We start from the raw sequence: 21,983 nt of genomic DNA on the forward strand, positions 1-21,983 counted from the left end.
ACCTACTTCTGAAAAAACTGGCCAGTGAAAAAACCTTAGGAATAATAGTGGAACATTGTCTGATGTAGTGCTAGAAGATGAGCCCATCAGGTTGGAAAGCATTCAAAATACAACTAGGAAAAACCTGCCTCCTCAAAGTAGAGTTGACCTTAATGGTGTGGATGGAGTAAAGCTTTCTGGACCTTCATTTGCTGATGTGATACAACTCAAAATGAGAAGAAATAGCTGCAAACATCCAGTAATAATCAGAATGTGGAGTTTATGAAGTATGAATCTAGGAAAATTGGAACTTGTCAAAAACGAAATAGCATGCATGACATTGATATCCTAGGCATTAGTGAGTTGAAAAGGACTGATATTGGCCATTTTTAATTGAACAATAATGCGGTCTGCTGTCCGGGGATGACAAATCGAAGAGGAGTGGCTTCACATTCATTGTCATAATGAACATTTTGCAAGATCTGTCCTGAAGTATAATGTTGTCAGTGATAGGATAATATCCATATGCCTGCAAGGAAGACCAGTTAAAATAACTATTATTCAAATTTAGGCACCTACCACTAATGCCAAAGATGAAGAAATTAAAGATTTTGACCAACTTCTGCAGTCTGAAATTGACCAAAACATGCAATCAAGATGCATTGATAATTATTGGTGGTTAGAACATGAGAATTAGATGGAAAGAAGAAGGATCTGTAGCTGAAAAATATGGCCTTGGTGATAGAAATGATGCTGGAGATTGCATGATAGAATTTTGCAAGACCAATGACTTACTTATTGCAAATACCTTTTTTTCAACAACGTGAACAGTAACTATACACATGGACCTCACTGGATAGAACACACGGAAATCAAATAGACTGTACCTGTGGAAAGAGATGATGAAGAAACTTAATATCATTGGTCAGAACAAGGCCAGGGGCCAACTGCAGAATAGACCAGCAGAAGCTAATATACAAGTTCAAGTTAAAGCTGAAGAAAATTTAAAAAAAGTCCACAAGAGCCAAAGTATAACCTTGAGTATATCCCACCTAGATTCAGAGACCATCTCAAGAATATTTGACACATTGAACACTAATGACTGAAGACCAAACGGTTTGTAGGATGACATCAAGGACATCATGCGTGAGGAAAGCAAAAGGTTATTAAAAAGAAAGGAAAGGAAGAAAAGACCAAAATGGATGTCAGAAGAGACTCTGAAACTTGCTCTTTAATGGAGAGTAGCTGAAGCAAACAGAAGATTTCAAAAGCTGGCTTGAAAATATTTCAGAGTAAAGTATTATAATGAAATGTTCAAAGACCTGGAGTTAGAAAACCAAATGGGAAGAACACACTCAGCAATTTCCAAGCTGAAAACACTGAAGAAAAAATTCAATTGCAATATTGAAGGATTCTATGGGCAAAATATTGAACAATGCAGAAAACATCAAAAGAAGATAGAAGGAATACACAAATTCACTATACCCAAAAGAATTAGTTGATGTTCAGCCATTTCAGGAGGTGGCATATGATGAAGAACCAATGGTATTGAAGGAAGAAATCCAAGCTGCACTGAAGGCATTGGTGAAAAACAAGACTCCAAGAGCTGATGGAATACCCATTGAGATATTTCAGCAACAGGTGTACTCTGAAAAGTGCTCACTCATCTATGCCAGAAATTTGGAAGACAGCTACCTGGCCAGGTGACTGGAAGAGATCCATATTTGTGTCCATTCCAAAGAAAGGTGATCCAGTGGGATGTGGAAATTACTGGACAATATCATTAATATCACACACGAGTTAAAGTTTGCTGAAGATAATTCAAAAACGACTGCACAAGTACATTGACAGGGAACTGCCAGAAATTCGAGCTGGATTCAGAGAGGATGTACAACGAGGGATATCATTGTTGATGTCAGATAAATCTTGGCTAACAGCAGAGAATATCAGAAAGATGTTTACCTGTATTTTATTGAGTGTGCAAAGGCATTTGACTTGTGGATTATAAATTATGGGTAACATTGGGAAGATTGAGCATTCTGGAACACTTAATTGTACTTATAAGGAACCTGTACGTAGATCAAGAGGCAGTCATTCAAACAGAGCAAGGGGATACTGCAAGGTTTAAATCAGGAAAGGTGTGCATCAAGGATGTAGATCTCATATGCTGAGCAAATAATCTGAGAAGCTGCACTGACTATGTGAAGAAGAATGAGGCATCAGGTTTGGACGAAGACTCATTAACAACCTGTGATACGTAGATGACATAGCCTTGCTTGCTGAAAGTGAAGAAAACTTGAAGCACTTACTGATGAAGATCAAAGACTACAGGTTTCAGTATGGATTGCACCTCAACATAAAGAAAACAAAATCCTCATGTATAGTTACTGTTTTATGTTGCTGACAAAGCTATTTGCATTGTTTATCAACATCATGATAAATGGAAAAAAGATCGAAGTTGTCAAGTGTGGTGGTTAAGTTGTGTGTCAACTTCTAGCCTCCTAACTGTGAGAGAATAAATTTGTTTGTTAAAGCAGTCTACTTGTGGTATTTCTGTTATAGCAGCACTAGATAAATAAGACAGGCACCACTGAGTCAGTTCCAACTCACAACGACCCTGTGTGCAACAGAACAAAACACTGCCCTGTCCTACAGCACTCTCACAATCTGGGTCTGGTTTTGAGTGGTTGGGCAGCTGGATGTAGTTATTCCCCATGATGAGACTGGGTATCAATTCCATGGTGGAATCTACTTGAGCAGCTAAGTAAGCTGCCTTAGGTATGTGGTCTGCTTCTAGTACATAAGAAGACAGCTTTGAGAAAGGTCTGGAGTTTTTTGGCACGCTTGGACCCTGCATGTAGCCGAGTCTTCATGTCAGTGGCCTGACATGTTGTCTGCTGATCTTGGGATTGTTAATGGACTTGAATTAGTGGCCTGCTGTGTTGCTTGATAATTTTGGGACTGTGCTATTTTACTTGTCTACCTTGGGTCTGTCAACTTCAGCAGCCTGCAGCTGTCTAAGAGAAGCCTCCAGTTTCAGTAGGCTGGGCACAAGAGGCAGAGCTGAAGCCGAAGGTTGAGGGACTTTCATCCAGCTCCTAGAGCTGGCACTTCGAACTCAGACTTCTAGACCCTTAAACGATAAGAAAATAAATCCCCATTTGTTAGAACTATCCAATTGTGGTATTTTCAGTTACAGCAGCACTAGATGTGACCAAAACATCAAGAATTTAATTTTACTTGGATCTACAATCCATGCCAATGGAAGCAATGGTCAGGAAATCAAATGACTTACTGCATTGGGTAAATCTGATGCAAAAGATCTCTTTAAAGTGTTAAAAAGCTGCAGTGTCACTTTGAGAACTAAGGTGCACCTGATCCAAGCCATGTATTTTCAGTCTTCTCATATTCAAGCAAAAGCTGGATAATACTGACTAGAGGGTTGGCAGTTCAAACCCACCAGCCACTCCTTGGAAGGAATATTGGGCAATCTATTCCCGTAGAGATACTACCTCAGAAACCCAAGGAGGGGTTGCTATGAGTCGAATCGACTCGATGGCAGTGAGAGTTTGGTTTAAAGAATTGATGCCTTTGTTTTATAGTGTTGGCAAAGAATATTAAATATACCATGGGCTGCCAGAAGAATGAACAATTCTGTCTTGGAGGATTTACAACCAGAATGTTCCCTAGACGCGAGGATAGTGATACTTCATTTCACATTCTTTGGACACGTTATCAGGAGAGACCAGTCCCTGGAGAAGGACATTATGTTTGGTAAAGTAGATGATCAGTGAAAAAGAGGAAGGTCCTCAATGAGATGGATGGACACAGTGGCTGCAACAGTGGGGTCAAACCTAGCAGCAATTGTGAGAGTGCTGTAGGACAGAGCAGTGTTTTGTTCTGTTGTACACAGGGTCGTTGTGAGTTGGAACTGACTCAGTGGTGCCTGTCTTATTTATCTAGCGCTGCTGTAACAGAAATACCACAAGTAGATTGCTTTAACAAACAAATTTATTCTCTCACAGTTAAGGAAGCTAGAAGTTCAAATTCAAGGTGCTACTCTGGGGGAAGGCTTTCTCTCTGTTGGCTTTCCACATTTTTTTGTTATCTTTAAGAGGAACTTAGTACCCCTAACAATAATTTCTCCATTTCTTCCTCCCTCCCTCCATTCCTGGTAACCACTAATAAACTTTGGTCTCTATATTTGCTAATTCTAGGTACTTCATGTAAGTGGTATCATGCAATATTTGTCCTTTTGTGACTGACTTATTTTGCTTAGCAAATTGTTTCAAAGTTCACCCATGTTGTAGCATGTATCAGTACTTCATTTTTATGACTGCGTAAGGTGCCATTTTATGTACATACAGGCATACCTCAGAGATACTTTGATCTTGGTTCTAGACCACTGCAATTGTGGTGTGGTGAATTACTTAGTATGGCTGTTCTAGCTATAGTTTTTGTAACTCCCACTGGATTGTTGGGTGAGACCGTGCAAATAAGCTGTGTGGAACTCTGAGGTTGGGATTAGTTAGTTTTGTCACTCTGCCAGGATTAAAATGAGCCTTCCTAGAGGGAGAGAGAGGATCTTACCACCATCAAGAGAGAAGAGCTGGAGGTGAAGTAGAGTGCATCCTTGGACCCAAGATCCTGCACTGGACCTCCTTGGCAGAGATGCCCCGCAAAGAGACACGTGTGGCAGAGAGACACTCAGCAGAGACACAGTGGCCGTGGAACCAAGAGGCACAAGACAGAATGGTGGGCTTACCTAGCCTACAGAGTGAGAAAGCTGAATGCCCTTGGGCGAGACGCTTGCTGACGGAGTGCGGTGCACCTAGGTGTACCTATTGACAAAGCTAAAAGAGCTTTGTAACATTTGCCTGAGTAGGGCAGAGGCCAGGCCAAGAGGCTATGGGCCAAAGAGATGTGTCTGAGGGCACAGCACAGAGGAGATTGTCCTGATCAAAGAATTGTATCCTGAGCGCATTCCTGAACCTGAACTGTAGCCTGTTAACTTTCCTAATAAACCCTATAATCATGAGTATTGTCTGTGAGTTCTGTGTGGCCATTGCAACAAATTCTTGAACCCAGCAGAGAAGTAGTGATTGCTGTGGAAGGGATGGTTGGTGTCAGAATTGGTAAAAGACTGGAGGGTGGTGATATGTCTGACATCATAGGAATAATAAGCCTTGCACTGTTGAGGGTGACTCTCATTCCTCCTCGTGAGATTGGAGGAGGTCAGAAGGTGTCACCTCTTTGCCTTTTTTGCAGCAATAAAGCAAAGTCACATGAATTTTTTGGTTTCTCAGTGCATATAAAAGTTATGTTTACACTATAGTCTATTAACTATGCAATGGCATTATGAAAATTGTTTGAAATATTATGAGAACTACTGTGGTAGTGAAGGTTGTATATCAACTTGTTTGGGCTGTGGTTTTGAGTGACTTGGCAGCTTGATGTGGTAATTCCCCATAATGAGATTGTAATCATCTCCATGATGGGAATATGCTGTGAGCAGCTAAGTAATTGCCTTCAAGGTGTGGCCTGCTTTCAGTATATAGGGAGAAGCTTTGAGAAAGATCTCTAGCTTTTTGGCACGCTTGTGTCCTGCATTTGGTCAGGTCTTCATCCAGTGGCCTATTGTGTTTGTTGCCTGCTAATTTTGGGATTATTCCTGGACTTGAACCAGTGACCTGCTTTGTGCTTATTGATCATGAGTATTGTCATATTGTCATGATCATGATTGGGATATAGTGCCATTCTACTTGCTGACCTTAGGTTTGTCAGCCTCAGCAGCTAGCATCTGCATGAGTTACAAGAAGCCTCCAGCTCTAGTGGACCTGGAATAAGAGGCAGAGCTGTAGCTGTAGCCTAAGGATGAGGAGCCTTCACCCAGCCTCTAGAGCTGATACTCTGAATTTGGACTTCTATCCTTCTAAACTGTAAGAGAATAAATTTCTGTTTGTTAAAGCCATCCACTTACGGTATTTCTGTCATAGCAGCACTAGAGAACCAAGACAGTGACCAAAATGTGACACAGAGACATAAAATGAGTACATACTGTTGGAAAAAATGGTGCCATTAGATTTGCTTGATGCAGGGTTGCCACAAACCTTCAATTTCTAAAGAAAATGTTATCTGTGAAGCACAGTAAAACGAAGTGCACAAAATGAGGTATGCCTATACCACATTTTGTTTAAGCATTCATTTGTTGATGGACATTTAGATGGTTTTCACTTTTGGCTTTTCTGAGTAGTGCTACACTGAACATTGATATATAATAATTTGTGTTCCTGCTTTCAGTTCTTTTGGGTTTCTACCTAGTACTGGAATTGGTGGATTATATGGTAATTCTGTGTTAAAGTTCAGAGGACAAACTGTTTTTCAAAGTGACTGCACCATTTTAATGGTTTCACCAAACAGTGGATGAGAATTTCAGTTTCTCCATGTCCTCCCCAACCTTTTTTCATAGTCATCCTAGTGGAGGTGAAGTGGTATCTCATCTGGTAGCATAGTGCCTAAGGCACTTGACTGCTAACCAGAAGGCTGGCGGTTCAAACCCACCAGCCACTCCTTGGAAGGAAGGTTGGGCAATCCTACTTCCGTAGTGATACTGCCTCGGAAACCCAAGGAGGGGTCTCTATGAGTCGGGGCCGACTCGATGGCACATAACAACAACAACAACAGTGACTAAGATAGCATCTTTTCATGTACTTCTTGGCTGTTTGTATATTTCATCTTTGGTGAAATGCCTATTCAAGCAGTTTACCCAGTTTTTGATGGGTTGTTTGTCGTTTTGTTACTAAGTTGTAAACATTTTTTATATATTCTGTATATTAAACCCTTATCCTATATGTTTCCCAGAATTTTTCTTCCAGTCTATAGGTTGTCTCTTCACTTTGTTGATAAAATCTTTTGATGCAAAAAAGTTTTTAATTTTGATGAAGTCCAATATATATATTTCATCTTTTGTTGCTCTTGCTCTTGGTGTCATACTTAAGAATCCATTGTCAAAACCTCAATCCTGAAGCATTACCCTTATGTTTTCTTCTAAGAGTTCTATGGTTTTAGGTCTTACAGTTGGGTCCTTGATCCATTTTGTGTTACTTTTTATATATGATAATGGAGTATGAGTACAGCTTCATTTTTTTTTTCATGTATAGATCCAGTCCTAGCTCCATTTATTGAAGAGATTATTCTTTTCCCATTATATAGACTTGGCACCCTTGTCAAAAAACAGTTGACTGTAGATGTATTGATTTATTTCTGGATTCTCAATTCCCTTCCATTTGTCTATATGTTTGTCATTATACCGGTACTGGACTGTTTTAATTACTATAGCTTGATGAAATGATTTGAAATTGTGAAGTATGAATCTTCCTACTTTTTCTTTCTCAAGATTGCTTTGGCTATTCAGGACCCCTTGCAGTTCCATTACAAATTTGAGGATTGACTTTTTCATTTCTGCAAAGAAGGCTGTTGCAGTTTTGATGGGGATTGAATCCATAGATTGTTTTGGGTAATACTGACATTTTATCAATATTAGTCTTCCAATCCTTGAAGATGGAATATCATTCCATTTATTTCAATTTTCTTTCTTTCAGTAATTTTTTATAGTTTTCAGTATGTATGTCTTTCACCTCCCTGGCTGTATTTATTCCTGTGCATTTTATTTTTTTAGGTGCTGTTGTAAATGGAATTGTTGGAATGCTCATTGCTGATGTATATAGTGTCTGTGAATCTTAGAACCTCAGTAGAAATTAAAGTATTAATTATTTCCATCCTTATTATTATCTTCTCTGGAATAAATAAATTCTTATTAAGAGAGAGTCTGTGTTAGCCTTTAATCTCTTCTTTAGATCAGAAACACAACTAGGAAGACCTTAAATGGAGCTAAATGTTCAAGATGATCCTATTAGTAAATATTTCTACCTCTCCTAATACTAGACACACAGTCTAAGGCACTGTACTCACAGTTTTACTTACATCAGTTCATCTTCACAGCAAACCTTTTTTATCCTTATTTGATGAGGAAACAGACTCAGAATGATTAAGTAGTTTATCCTTAGTTTTGGACTGCTAAGTGTCCAAAGCAGGGCATGAACCAGGCTTCTATTTTAGAGCTTCTATTTCAGGCTCTAAACTAGTGAGCATAAGCTGCTTCCTTGGTGAACTGTTTAGATTATGTTGGGTAGTGAATTCTTCAGAAATGTTTAAAAACTAGGCAAAAAGACCTGGTGATCTGCTTCTGAAATTCAGCTAGTGAAAACCTTACGGATCACAATGATCTGATCCACAGCCAGTCATGAGGATGGTGCAGGACCAGGCAGTGTTTCCTTGTGCATGGGATCACCATGAATTGGGTGCTGACTTGACAGCAGCTAACAACAATAAAAACTTTCAAGAGTTGTTTTCTCTAACGCTAGAATAAATTGTAAATGAACAAACTTTAATCCTTGACGTTAATGGCATTGATATGAGAATATGGGATTCTTTTCAGTATTACCTTCAGGTCTTTACTGCAGGTTATTTCTTGAAAGGATGTTTTATTTTACAAATCTCTTTGCCAAATCACTACTGTTGGGAAGAACTTGGGTACCTTCTACTTGTGGGTGCTCTTAAAACTGTACACTATTTAAAATTTGAGCATCAACCCAGAACATTTATGTATGTATGTATGTATGTATCTGTTTTTCTGTATGGATAGAGATGAATTATGATTCAGAAGTTTAATTTTCTTTTTAAACTATTACCGCCTAGTATTATTATATTGTGTTTCTGGCCAAACTGATTGATCGTTTGTAGGAAGTTTGAAAGAAAGTTAATTGGTGGATGTGAGAAATATTTATACCATTAAATTATAAGATTTTTTTTTATGTTTATTTACTATTATTGCTTATTTCTATTTCTTTTTGAGAGAATTAGGGGCAAATGCTAGTATTTGAAGGTTGTTAGTTGTGGTAACTAATTAAATTCTGTTTCCCTCCTTGCCTTTGTTTTTATTCAGAGCCTGCAAATGGTGAAAGAAAAACTGCTGTTGCTGAGGCTGTTGCCAGGTAACCAGAGCTGGTTGCTATTTAGAGGCCTTTAATACAGAGCTCCTGGTAATGAGGGGAAGATGATTTATCAACAGAGGGAAAAACTCCAGTATAAAGAATTTGGCAATGTGTTAAATCTTTGGGCTTTCTTATTAGTACTTTCAGCTCCATAAAGCTTTTGCTATATTTAAAACTAAGATATTTATAGGTTTTTCCCTTTCTCTCTTTTGTTCATGTGAGAGTTTCCTCCATCCCACCCCACCCCTTGATGAGATTGAGATTGTTGCTGCTATTAGTGAGGAAATAATAAGAGATAGCCGTGGGCCTTCCTCCTTCTGAGACCCCATACTCAGTCACAGTCTCAGGACATTTTCTGTCTGCCTGCCAAATTAACTTCTGTGGTGAGCTGTTGTTTTTGCTTTGTCATGAATGTTGTAATGCTTTGAGAATGACTGTGACCCTATCCTGAGGCTTAGGTGGTTAAGCTTTGCCATCTGGTGGCTGTGAGAACAGAATTGTTTCATTTATTTCTGGCATGATTCATCCAGCATTAAAATACTGGCATAAATTAGTGACATATAAGTGAAGATTCATAAATCAAAGGTTAGGCAGGTACTGTAAATAAGTAAAACAGGCTAGTATAAGACAGCATGGAATGTTGAGGACCATGATTGACTGAACATAAGCTTCATTCCAGTTTGTTGCCATGAGATGATGCAAGCTTACTAAGTTGTCAAATTTCTACATTTTTAAAGAAACATCTGGAGATACATATAGTTGATTGATGAGTTAAATAAACTATGTCTGTAGACTTATATAGGAGCTCTAGTAGCGTAGTGCCTAAGGCGTATGACAGCTAACCAGAAGGCTGGCGGTTCAAACCCACCAGCCACTCATCGGAAGGGTGGGCAATCTACTTCTGTAGTGAAACTGTCTTGGAAACCCAAGGAGGGGTCACTGTGAGTTGGATCCTACTCGATGGCAGTGAGTTTGGTTTTGTTTGGGAGACTTATATTTGACCCTCAGTTGTGAGTTTCTGAACACTATCTAAATCCTTTGATCTGTTCTTAGATATTTCTTAAAGAAGAAAATGCTTTCTCTAAACCTGCCTTAAACCAAAATCAACTTCCTCATTCTTGTTTCAAATTAACATAATAAGAAACTCTCAAGGAAGGTCCAGAGGAATAAAAAAATAGTGTTAATTCACACCCCTGGGCTCTTGAATATTAATCTGAAAGAAGTACATTAGAGTCCTTATTCACTTGAGTACCCTTTAATGATAAGTAGTGTTACTTGTTGAAGAAGGTGGAGTTTGTATTTGATCTCTTTGTTTTTAATAGAATTGTATGCCAGGCACAACTTGTTATTAAGGGAACAAATAGGATTTCCAAGGCTATATGTCTTTATGGAAGCAGACTGTCTCATTTTTCTTTCACGAAGCAGCTGGTAGGTTTGAACCTCCAAGTTTTTAGTTACGAGCCAAATGCTTTAACCACTGTATCACAGAGCTCCTCCATGTGGTTGATAGGTCTCTTAAATTAAGTCTCTTTTAATCTTTTTTTCTCACCTTACAATTTCTCTGTTGAAGGAATGGAGTTATTTGTCCTTTAGAGTTTCCTACGTTCTAGATTTTGCTGGTTACATCTTTATGGTTCCTTAATATGGTCCTTTATGTTCCTTATTCCTCAAATAAATTTGAGTTTATTTTTTTATTCCTGTGGATCTTCCTTGAGAGTTTCTTATTATGCTAATTTGAGACAAAAGTGAGGAAGTTGATTTTGGTTTAAGGCAAGTTAGAGTTTGAGATAGGAACTCTGGTAGCGTAGTGCCTAAAGCACTTGACTGCTAACCAGAAGGCTGGAGGTTCAAACCCACCAGCCACTCCTCGGAAGGAAGATGGGGGAATCTACTTCCATACTGATATTGCCTTGGAAACCCATGGAGGGGTTGCTATGAGTCAGATTCGACTTAATGGCACATAATAACGACAACAAGAGAGTTTGGGATGCTGAAAAAGGATTTTATCCCTTCTGTGCCTAAAAGGATAATCTCCATAGGCACTTTTCCTTTTAAAACTAAAATATCTTTAATTCATTATCTTAGTCCTCAGAAGACGATGTCTGTATTTAGCGGTATCTGTGAAGCCAGGCAAGAGGATGAGGCACGAACGCAGGAAACTCACTCTGTACCCATCAGGCAAGTATTATTTTCACAGTGTCCTTTGAACTGTATTGATTCACAAAATGGTCAACACAAAAATCTAGTATTTCTGCTGCTGTCTTGTGAGCTTGAGTTTACTTTCTACTGTGGCATATTCTAGGCAGCTTCTTGAATGTCTTGAGAAATTTTATTAAATATTAGGGAGCCCTGGTGGCATAGTGGTTAAACATTCTGCTACTAACTGAAAGGTCAGTGGCTTGACCCCACCAGCTGCTCCCTGGGAGAAAGATGTAGCACTCTGTTCCCATAAAGATTTATAGCTTTGGAACCCTATGGGGCAGTTCTGCTAGGTTCTGTAGGGTTGCCTAGAGTTGGAATCTACTCATAAGCAATTGATTTTGGTTGTCTTGTGAGTTGGAGTTTATTATTTTTTTTCCTGAGGGACTTTGGCATTTTCTAGGTGTATTCATAAATGAAATGTTTTAAGAAATTTTACTGAGTGTTCTATAGATAAAGAATTTTTATCTTTATCTGCCAGTTCTGTCAATTTGAAATGACTCAGTCTTCATAAACTTAAAAAAGAATTTATATGATTCGACATTTCTAAGAGTATTCTTATTTCTTACTTTTGGAATAATGTTTTTTTTTTACCAAATCTTTTATTCCCCTTTGTGTTTCTTTTAGGGCATATTTTTCTTTTAAAAAAATCTGTGATGCTTAATATTCCAAATTTATAGTCACTTAGATTTGACAGTTAAGGTTTTCTCATAATCTCTTTACTTCATAATCCCTTAGAATAGCTCTGAAGCAGGGAAGAAAAAATCAGAAGACATTTCTTCTCTATTTGAATGAAGAATAGCTTCTTTATAATACATGATCGTCTTATTTAATACTAATATAGAGAAGTAAGTAATAACTGAAAATAAACTGGTATTTAATTGGAGGGGATATCTTTCAACTCTAGAATTTAATGATTTTTTAAAAAATTATGTAATCTGATAAAATTTTATCAGGTATATTTCTAGAAGTGGTATTTGTAGCATAGTTTTCTATTTTCTTTATTGATAGACATACTTAGAAGAAACATTTCATTGCTTTAAATGGTCATTCTGATTATGAAATATCAGCTCATTGGTATTCTTGAGAGTGAAATGGCCCACATGGTAAGGAGACTGTATTTTCTATTGTATGGAAAAGCTTCTTAGGTGAAATTCCACTTGATATTTGTGGAATAACTGAATGAATCACTGGTACCCAAATGGAAAGACTAATGAAAAGAAGTGTGCTGTACCTTGAGAACTGTTTTTGAGGAAACATGTCATTCTGAAATGGCTGACTATATCAGTATATCAGTATGTGTAGCAAAGCTGGAATCTCACAAATTTATCCTTTATAGATAAGATTTTTTTTCCTAAAATTATTGGTCAGGAGGGGATGAACAGTATCTAGAATGCTAGGAGTCAGTTAAGAAATGTTAGAACTAATCATAAAGCCAAATGAAACATATTGACCTAATTAATCTTTTTTTTCTTGAAGTAAATTCCTAAACTGCCTTTCATTCCTTTCATTGTTTATGAATTCAGTGATGGCTTTACTCTTTTTATCTCATTTTACTATATCAAGTTTCAGCATTTATAGATCGTGATAAGAAGTTTTACAACTATTTTGTCATCATGACAGAATTTATATGTACTATTATTTTTCATAGCAGCAAAATTAAAAAAAAACTCACAAGGAATTATGTTTGGCCACTTTACATTTCACCCTTCCTCACGTTTCTCAAATTGACAAAATACAGTTCCATCCTACCAGTACATACAATACATACACACATACTCTTGATGACTTGACCTGACTTCTTTATATGGATGATTTTCAGGGGGAATTTGCTCTGTTTTCCAAGTACTCAAGAAGAAGTGGAGAAGGAAGAATTAGAGGGTGACCAAAGGACTAGTCAGAGTCAGCAGCCTTTGAAACCCTTTAGCGTTACCCAGGACTCTGCTTCTCCAGCTTCCCAGCAGATGGCCATGCAGGGGCCATCAAGTCCTCAAGGAGAAGCAATGGAGACTGATGTACCAGAAGGACAGAAAGAAGGACAGAATACCAATCAGGAAAAACTTAGTAAGGCCTTGGTTGAAAGGCCTAGCCAAAATAACATAGGAATCCAGACCATGGAGTGTTTCCCATGGGCCCCAGAAACTGTTACAGCAGCAACCCAGACTGTGAAGAATGTGTGTGAGCAGGGGACCAGTACCATGGACCAGAACTCTGGAAAACAAGATGCTACAGTTCAGACTGAGAAGGGGAGTGGTGAGAAATTGGCCAGTGCTCCTGGGGATGATACAGAGTCACTTCATAGCCAGGTGAGAGAACATACTGGATGCTAAGGGGCCCTGTTTTCGACTCTTTGTCTCCCTAGAGAATTTAATTTGTGGCATTTCTACCTAATGATAATTCTCAACAGTTTTGTAGAGACCATTGTTTAAAAGACAAGGACTATGCAGTACAGAAATAGGGTATTGAAATTTTGGGTAACTACAGCTAATGAGCAGTTTTACAGAAAATGGCGTAGTGCTAGGGTTTGTCAAGTAGATCTTTACTGGAATAGAAAGCCAGGAAGATGGTCTGGGTCCTTCAGTGTTCAGTCTTTTCCTTCTGTCATTATCTTTTCTAACCATGGAGCTAATTTCTTCTCAAGTCTACTTCACATAGTCCCCAGAAGTTGAGAGAGTAGAAAGTATAGTAGGAAGGAGTAGAAGAAGGATATAGAACAGTAACAGGAAGAGAGAAAGATGGGAAAAAGTCTCCAGGTGGTTAGGGATGGCAGAACAGACGATGAGGCTAGAGATAATGGGAGGAGGATAATTGGAAGTGGTGAAACTGAGGCTTAAGGAAGGTCAGGTTCCTGGAAATAGAATAATAGGAAAGTGTAGGTACTAGTAAGAGTTGAGTAGATAAAAGGGTAAGTAGTGGTGGTAAAACTATATGTGTTAACAAATAAGAAGTAGTTGACAAAATTTTATCAGGTGGCTGTGGGATCCATGGCAGGAAAAATGTAGACATTACTAATAGTGGTTAAATTGACTTTTTGGTTGTTCTGGTAGATCATCTTTGCTTGGGATCAATCTAGGGAAGCTTTAATAGTGATGTCGCTCTCCTTCTGATCGTCCAAAATTTTGTTTTATAAAAAAATAATATCATTCCAATTTATTGAACATCTACAATGTATCAGCATTGTGCTCAAGGCAACCCATGAGGTTGGTATTATTCCCATTTCACAGGTAAAGAAACCAAGCTGAAGAGAGGTTAAGTAACTTGCCCAAGATTTTGAATTTGAACTCAGCATATCTGACTACAGAATCGGTATTCTTTTCACTATGCTATGTTGCTTTTCTATTTTTTAACGTGGTCTGTGTAATCTTCCTCTGTTTATCTATGCCTCTCCAGAAACTCCAAAAATTCTGTTTTTATTAGACTTTTATAGTAACACAGTCTCTGAGACGTAAGACCTTACCAATTCTTGCAGTTTCAAAATACAGTAGAACCTGTCAGAGAAGGAAAACTCAAATATTTTCCACTAAAATGAGAGAGAGAATAGTGGTAAAACTGTACCCTGTCAAAGGTAGAAAACTGGTGTGACCCAGAAAAACAAGGTAGTCCTTTCAAGCTCCGGCTCTCACAGTTTTCACTGTGGTATATAGAGAGAGCTTTTTAGATGTAGGGGCTATAGTGTATCAGAACCGTATCTTGCTTCTGTTTGTTTTTATCCTTAATTTAAGATGTTTGCGTTCTATCACGTAATATTTTGGTTTCTCTGCCTTTAGAAAAAGAGTTAAACTTGATCTTAAAGATAGCAGTCATGTGGAAGTGACAAGATTTTATTTTCTTTTACCTCCTCATATTTCTCTCTATAAAATAGGGGAAATAATCTCTGCATGTATCTCATTATGATGATGGGAGACAGTGAGCCAGAGTGGTTAAGTTCCTAAGCTTTGGAGTCAGACTAGATTTGAATTCCCACTGTATCATTTTTTAACTCTTTGACCTCACCTCTCTCTGCCTCAGTTTCCTCATCTGTAAAAAAAGGGTAATAGTTAACTACCACAGTGGGGTATTATGAGGATTAAATGCGATAAGGAATGCCAGGCATGTGGCACTGGGCCTGGCACATAGCAAATGTGCAATATATGTTTGCTGCTGCTACCTGTTATGATTATTATTACTATTAATTACTACCACTGCTGCCAATCAACACTATAACTACTAGTGATAATATACTTCTACTGTTATGTCATACAGAATGAAATAACACATTTGAGACTAGGTACTCCTGCTCAGATGAGAATAAAAGTAAACCTACTGCCATGGAGTCAATTCTGACTCATAGTAAACTAGGACTGCCCCATTGAGTTTCCAAGGCTGTAAATCTTTATGGAAACAGACTGCCTCATCTTTTCTCCCATAGAACAGCTATAGGGTTTGAACCACTGACCTTTCAGTTAGCAGCTGAATGCTTTAAGCACTATGGCACCAGAGCTTCTTAGGATAGGCAAAGTGATAGAAAAATATAGCACTGATATGCCATTTTTGAAGAATGGGAGGAAACTGAGGAAAGCTGTATGGAGGTTTTCCTAGAGTGTCAGGTCTTTTTATCCTTAACAGTGTGGATAGTCTCCAGCCAGTACTAGTCAAAAAGCATAAGCAGTTTACTTTGTTGTTCTTTGAATTTTAATTTATGTATCACTAGACCTGGAGCCAGATTTTCTCTGAAGAGAAAAGTGTGCTTTTATTTTCATTTTGTTTTCTTCCCTTATCAATGACAAAGATCCTCAAGTTATTTGTCTTTACAGCGACCTCTTTTCAGAAGACTATTTGGAGAGAGAGTAAGTGTAGCTTTTTCTTTTTCTTTTTTTCCCTTTCATCTACCTACTTTTCCTCCTTTTACTTTCTTATTTATCAGACATGTTTAAGTCGTTGTCTCTGTTGTGGTGATTATTTGGATGGTTGTTGTAACTGGAAGAACATTGAGACACACACTGAAATCTTTTAGACCCTAATTCACATACTGACACTCTCTGTAAAAGGCAGTAGTCAGACTGTGCTGGCAGGACATGTGGCACGGTATCTCGGTTCTGATGTGTGGGGACTCTGATGATTGAGATGTGACAGACCTATATGCTCTGACCCATTCATTAACCAGAGTTGTGTATACAGAAATATTTTAATGGATAACTACTGGTTGAATATTTATATTTATTCACAAAATTTACACATCTCTATTTTAGCAGATGTTTCATCCCTAAAGATGGTGTTGGAGTGGGAATTACTCAGGTAAATTATTGAAAGCTTTAGTAAATTTAGGAAAATTACTTCCATCTTGTCAAGAAAAACCCAGAATCACCATTACTGCAGTGGTACATGTAATTCTTATTAAAGATTTGTTACCTTGATACTGACTGCTGAAAGTAAAACCAGCCTGCCCCGGGGGAAATAAGGTGGGACACAAAAGTATGCATTTTGTCCTCTTCAGAATTGCAAAGTAAAATGGAGGTGGGGGTACACGTGTGGATAAATGGATAAATAGGCATTATGAGAAGACATGCATTTGTTAAGAAACACAAGATTGAAATTCTAGCATGTTGTTGGCATGTTATTGGCCACAGGCAAGTCCTAGGTAGTAAAGACTGGAACGCTAAAAGAACTAATGATTAGAAGTAGTAAGTAGGACTTTGAGATCTTATTTGCTAATAATTTATCTTTTTTTTTTTTAAATTATCCAGATGTTACTAAAGCATGAATTCAGGGTTAAATGTAAATAGAAGTAATAAACGCAGAATAATGAATTTGGGTGCTATTTTAGTTAGTTTGTTTGATGGAGGTTGTCTTACATTTTTGTAAATGAGAGCGAATACATTTTAAATTATTTCAGAAATGTTAGATTATACCTGTCCTGAATTTTCTATCAAGTGTTTATGTCTAACTCTGTGCCTGGTACCCATAAGGTGTTCAGAAAATGATTATTTAATGTTTTTTGAATGAAAGAGGCTCAGTCTCCCTAAATAATTTTATGAAACAGTTGTCATAAATATAGGGTCTTATTTTAACTATTTAACTGATTATATATTCTTTACAGTAGAACTAGATACAGAATCCTAATTTGGTAATATTTCTTGTTTCTGGACACTAGGTCAACTCTCTAGCCATAATCTATTCTTTGGAATAGATTAAATATTTCATATTTAATTCTGGGAGAAATCAGTGTACCTTGTTCCAGGTATAAATAAACTATGGTTTTCACTACTAATGCAGGAAAAACAGACTTCACTGAGATGAGCAGGTATGTCATTCTGGTTTTATGTAAAGGACTAAGGAATGCCTTCCTCTTTTCAGAAAATTTAAAGAGCTGTTGCAAGTGTAAACTTGTATGCAGTCGTCCTTCAGTATCCATGGAGGATTGGTTCCAGGACCCTGTGGATATAAAAATCTGCAGTTGCTCAGGTCTCTTATATAAAATGGTGTAGTATTTTTGTATAACCTATGCATATCCTCTCATATACTTTTAATCATCTCTAGATTAGAGTAAGTGGGAAGAGAGCTTTTATAATACTTAATACAAAGTAAATACACTTTATGCTCCCTTTTAGCCTTTGAGGGATTGCTTTGACCTCTTAATTGCTTCCCCTACCCTGAATATTTTCAGTCCACAGCTGGATGCTGAACCCACGGATACAGAGGGCCAGTTGTGTTAATTGACAAGCTAACATCAAAATCAGAGGAATTACAGTCTAAAAATAATGTGCTTTTAGAGATCAGAGGTTTACCTAAATAGCCCTCAACTATAAGGGCTGAATGTTATGATTCTGATTTATACAGAAATAGGTCATTTTAGATCATTTTTAGGATACAGACTCCTTTTAGCATTTGGCTGTACAGCTGGTCCATCTCTGGTCTTTGAATCGAAAACAAATCAGTTGGAAAATTCTATCACAGTAGATTCATGGAATCTCTGAACAATGCTCATCATGAATTTGATTTGTGGTTCTGTCAGTTTGCATTGAGGCCCGTGCATGTGTTCTATTTCCACATCACAGGGAGAGGAAGAATTTGATATGCCTCAGCCTCCACATGGCCATGTCTTGCATCGCCACATGCGAACAATCCGTGAAGTACGCACACTTGTCACTCGTGTCATCACAGATGTGTATTATGTGGATGGGACAGAAGTAGAAAGAAAAGTAACTGAGGTAACAGTCTGTGTGGCAACTTTTGTTCCATAGAAAAATCACCTTGGCTCCCATTTTTTGTGCAACTAGTTATTAACTCTTTGTTTACTGTTGTATCCTCCCCCCCCCACCTTTTTTTAATCAGAAAGCAAAGAGATTAATGACTACAAGTTATAAAAACTGGGTTAGAAACAAGGTCCCAAATTCTGTGTCTTTCCCAACCTTGGGTTTCCTATTGACCTTTGGTCTATTATTTAACCAAATTAATATCTCTAAATTTTTCTCATGTATAAATATAAGTATTTTATATAATATTTTTAATTCCTGAAAAATTGAATGAAATTTAGAGCTCCCTGATTAGCTGCATGTACTTCCTCATTGTTTTCTCATTATCTCATGTATTTTCATGTGTTTACTCATTGTGTTCTTTCTTAGTATCTTATGCATGTGTAGTTATGCACCTGTTGGTAAGAAATGCATCTTCATTTCATTATGGACTGATTTCAGATGTCATAATGGTATTGACATTTATTGACTATTTGTTACGTTGGGCACCATCACAGGTTGATTTTACTTAGAACTAATACTGGCTGAGATTAGACAGATTGTCTCAAATTGAAAGTATGGGACTTTTCTTGATGCATATGTTAAGATCTGGGAATCATTAATTGGTAAGAGGTACAGCTGTTTTATTCCTTCTTTCCTTTTTTTGTTTTAATTTACCCACATACTTTAATTCTGTCTGCTAGCCATTTAGGAAGTTGTATCCAGATAGAATTAAACTCTGGTATATGGTTTTATTTAATGGAACATATTAGTACTGCTGTTCAACAATGGGCCACTGTACCCCTGATGTCAGATGACATTTGACATTTATTTGAGAAATTATCTTTACTTCCTGTATACCATATCCCAGAAATACTCCATTAAAGTATTGATTCATCTTCATTTTTATGTTTGTGGAGTTCTTTTCAGTGCTATTGCTATTTTGGAAAATAAGAATTTAGCAGATTTATAGAAAAACAGTTTGCCTTTATGAGCTGTCCATATTGAACTCTGTCAGCTACTACATTAGTTATAATACTACTTCATTTAATATTTTATGTAGTGTTTTCTAAAGTATATTTCTGGAAACAAGCATGCTAGATACTCTGAGAGGGGAAAAAAGTTCCGTAGACATAAGTTTGAGAAACATCAAATCTGTAATTCCTTTTCCCTACTGGGATTCACAGTGCCTATTACCATATTAAAGGCTCTATTAAGTTCTTTAGTAAAGGTGCCTATTTTGTTTGTTTAACCCAGCATTTTCCAAACTTACTTGACCGTTGAACTTTCTTTTAAAATAATACTTATTTTGCCTCTGTGGAGCATAGTTTGGGAAACTCTGTGGTGATTAAGTATAATAATAATAATGACTAACATTTATTGAGCCCTTACTATGTGCCAGGCAGTATTCTAAGGACTTTAAGTGAATTAATTAATTCTCATAACATTTGCAGATAAAGAAGCTGAGGCATTGCAAGTTGAAGTAACTTACTCAAGGTTATACAACTAATAGAGGAACTGGAGTTCAGCCTAGGCAGGCTAGTTGTAGAGTCCAATTTCTTATCACTGCATCATGCTGTCTATCAAGAGCAGAAGTAATACACATCAAAAAAAAGGCACATATCACCATGACCATGTATAGGGTTGGCAGACAATGTTTCTGTAAGTGTATTTGTATGTTCTGTAAGAATTTCCATGTATATAGTAGAGCTGACAAGGGACAAGTTTGTAGTCACTTCTTAGCCACAGCCAGCTACCCGGAGAGAGAATAGTTGGACCTGTGGGCTCGGGACCATGGTCACAAGCTCAGTTGGCATAATATGCTACACAAAAACATTATTCCACACCCTACTTTGGTGGGTAGCGACTGGGATCTTAAAAGTTTACAAGCAGCCATCTTAGATGCAACGACAGGTCTCTCCTCATCCGTAGCAAAGAAGAATGAAGAAAACCAAACATGCATGGAAACAATTAGTCCAAGGGACTGGTATACCACGTGATCCTCAGCCTATATGACTATGAGACCAGAAGAACTAGATGGTTCCTGGCTACCACTGTCAACCACTCAGAGGGGGATCTGTGTAGGAGATCTTGGATAGAGTGGGAGAACAATGTGGAACAAAACTCAAAATCATTGAAAATTAAAAAAGGGGGACCAGGTTTGCTTATCTGATAGAGCCTGATGGAACCCCTGAGGCTATGGCCCCTAGCTGCCTTCAGGTCTGGAATTGAACCTACTCTTGTGGCTTTCAGCCAAACAAGAGAGACATATGAGGTGAACATTTACATTAGGTAGATACACTCCTTGGAGAGATCAATCATGGAGAATAGAAGGGCTGTGTATGCACAGGGAGACAGCTCAGGGGGCAGTACTGCATGGGAGGGAAGGACACAGAGAAGAGGTGTAACTATGGGGAGGAAGTAGGAAGAGAGCTGTTGCATTGTGGTAAATTGTAGTCAATGTCATAAGACAACATGTATGTGAACTGCTGTATGTAAGATGAATTTGCTCTGTAAACTTTCACCCAAATTACAATATATATATATATATATTTTTAAAGGCGCATACCATAGTTCAGAGGAGGAAGAGACTCATCTGAAGGGAATTGTGATAAAGTCTTTATAGATGAGGTAGCATTTGAGTTTGGCATTAAAGGTTTTAGATTTTGGGAAATAAGGGGACAATGTATTCCATGTAGAAGGCTTGGGTGGACAAAGGCATGTATATAGCACACGGTGGGGGGGGGGATAGACTAGCTGGTGGGCAGCGCTTAGATGTGTAGGAGAGTGAAGGTAGGCAGGTGTCTAAGGCCAGATCGTGGATCCAGAGAACTCTAGGAAACACTCCTAAGCATGAAGCTATTCCACGCTTAGGAAAGGAAGAAGAAATATAACTATGAAGAACTTCTCCCTTACCTCATCTCTTATAGCCCTTGTTTCTTTTATAGTTTGTTAAAAGATTTTGTTAATTTATTTACCAGTGAGTTCTTTAGCGCTGTTACAGACATTAGGAATGTGAAGAGAAAAAGACAGGGTCCCTGTTCTCTAAGAGTTTAGGGTTGACATACAGCAAATCCAGAACTTATTGATTGCTGAGGTGCAGGTGTGGAGAAGATCTGTTAGAAAGAGCAGATGGAGCCTGCAAGCCTACTGAAGGAACTAGAAGACTTCACAGTAGAGGCAGTGCTCCAAAAAGTTTGGCAGATGTGGCTTACAGCCAAACAATAGACAGGTATATAAGGCGAACATTTACACCAGGTAGGTTTAAAATCAAGAAGGGAGTGCGTCAGGGTTGTATTCTTTCTCCACACTTATTCAATCTATATGCTGAGCAAATAATCCGAGAAGCTGGACTATATGAAGAAAAACGTGATATCAGGATTGGAGGAAGAATCATTAACAACCTGAGATACGCAGACGATACAACTTTGCTTGCTGAAAGTGAGGATGACTTAAGGCACCTACTGATGAAGGTTGAAGAATACAGTCTGCAGTATGGATTACATCTCAACATAAAGAAAACAAAAATCCTCACAACTGG

General features: G+C 37.9%; 1 protein-coding gene across 1 annotated transcript in view; it reads left to right on the forward strand.

The window, feature by feature from the left end:
• The window catches only part of TP53BP1 (tumor protein p53 binding protein 1), a 96,446-nt gene that overhangs the window by 57,374 nt on the left and 17,089 nt on the right, over positions 1–21,983 (forward strand). The window contains exons 15-18 of the mRNA XM_042783696.1: positions 8,984–9,032; positions 11,118–11,210; positions 13,054–13,537; positions 18,266–18,418. Of these exons, the coding sequence (XP_042639630.1) occupies positions 8,984–9,032; positions 11,118–11,210; positions 13,054–13,537; positions 18,266–18,418 (779 nt within the window). The remainder of the gene's footprint in view (positions 1–8,983; positions 9,033–11,117; positions 11,211–13,053; positions 13,538–18,265; positions 18,419–21,983) is intronic.

The sequence above is a fragment of the Orycteropus afer genome, unplaced genomic scaffold (assembly GCF_000298275.1).
Source record: "Orycteropus afer afer isolate SDZICR_OR568_19922 unplaced genomic scaffold, OryAfe1.0 scaffold00026, whole genome shotgun sequence".
Taxonomy (NCBI): domain Eukaryota; kingdom Metazoa; phylum Chordata; class Mammalia; order Tubulidentata; family Orycteropodidae; genus Orycteropus; species Orycteropus afer.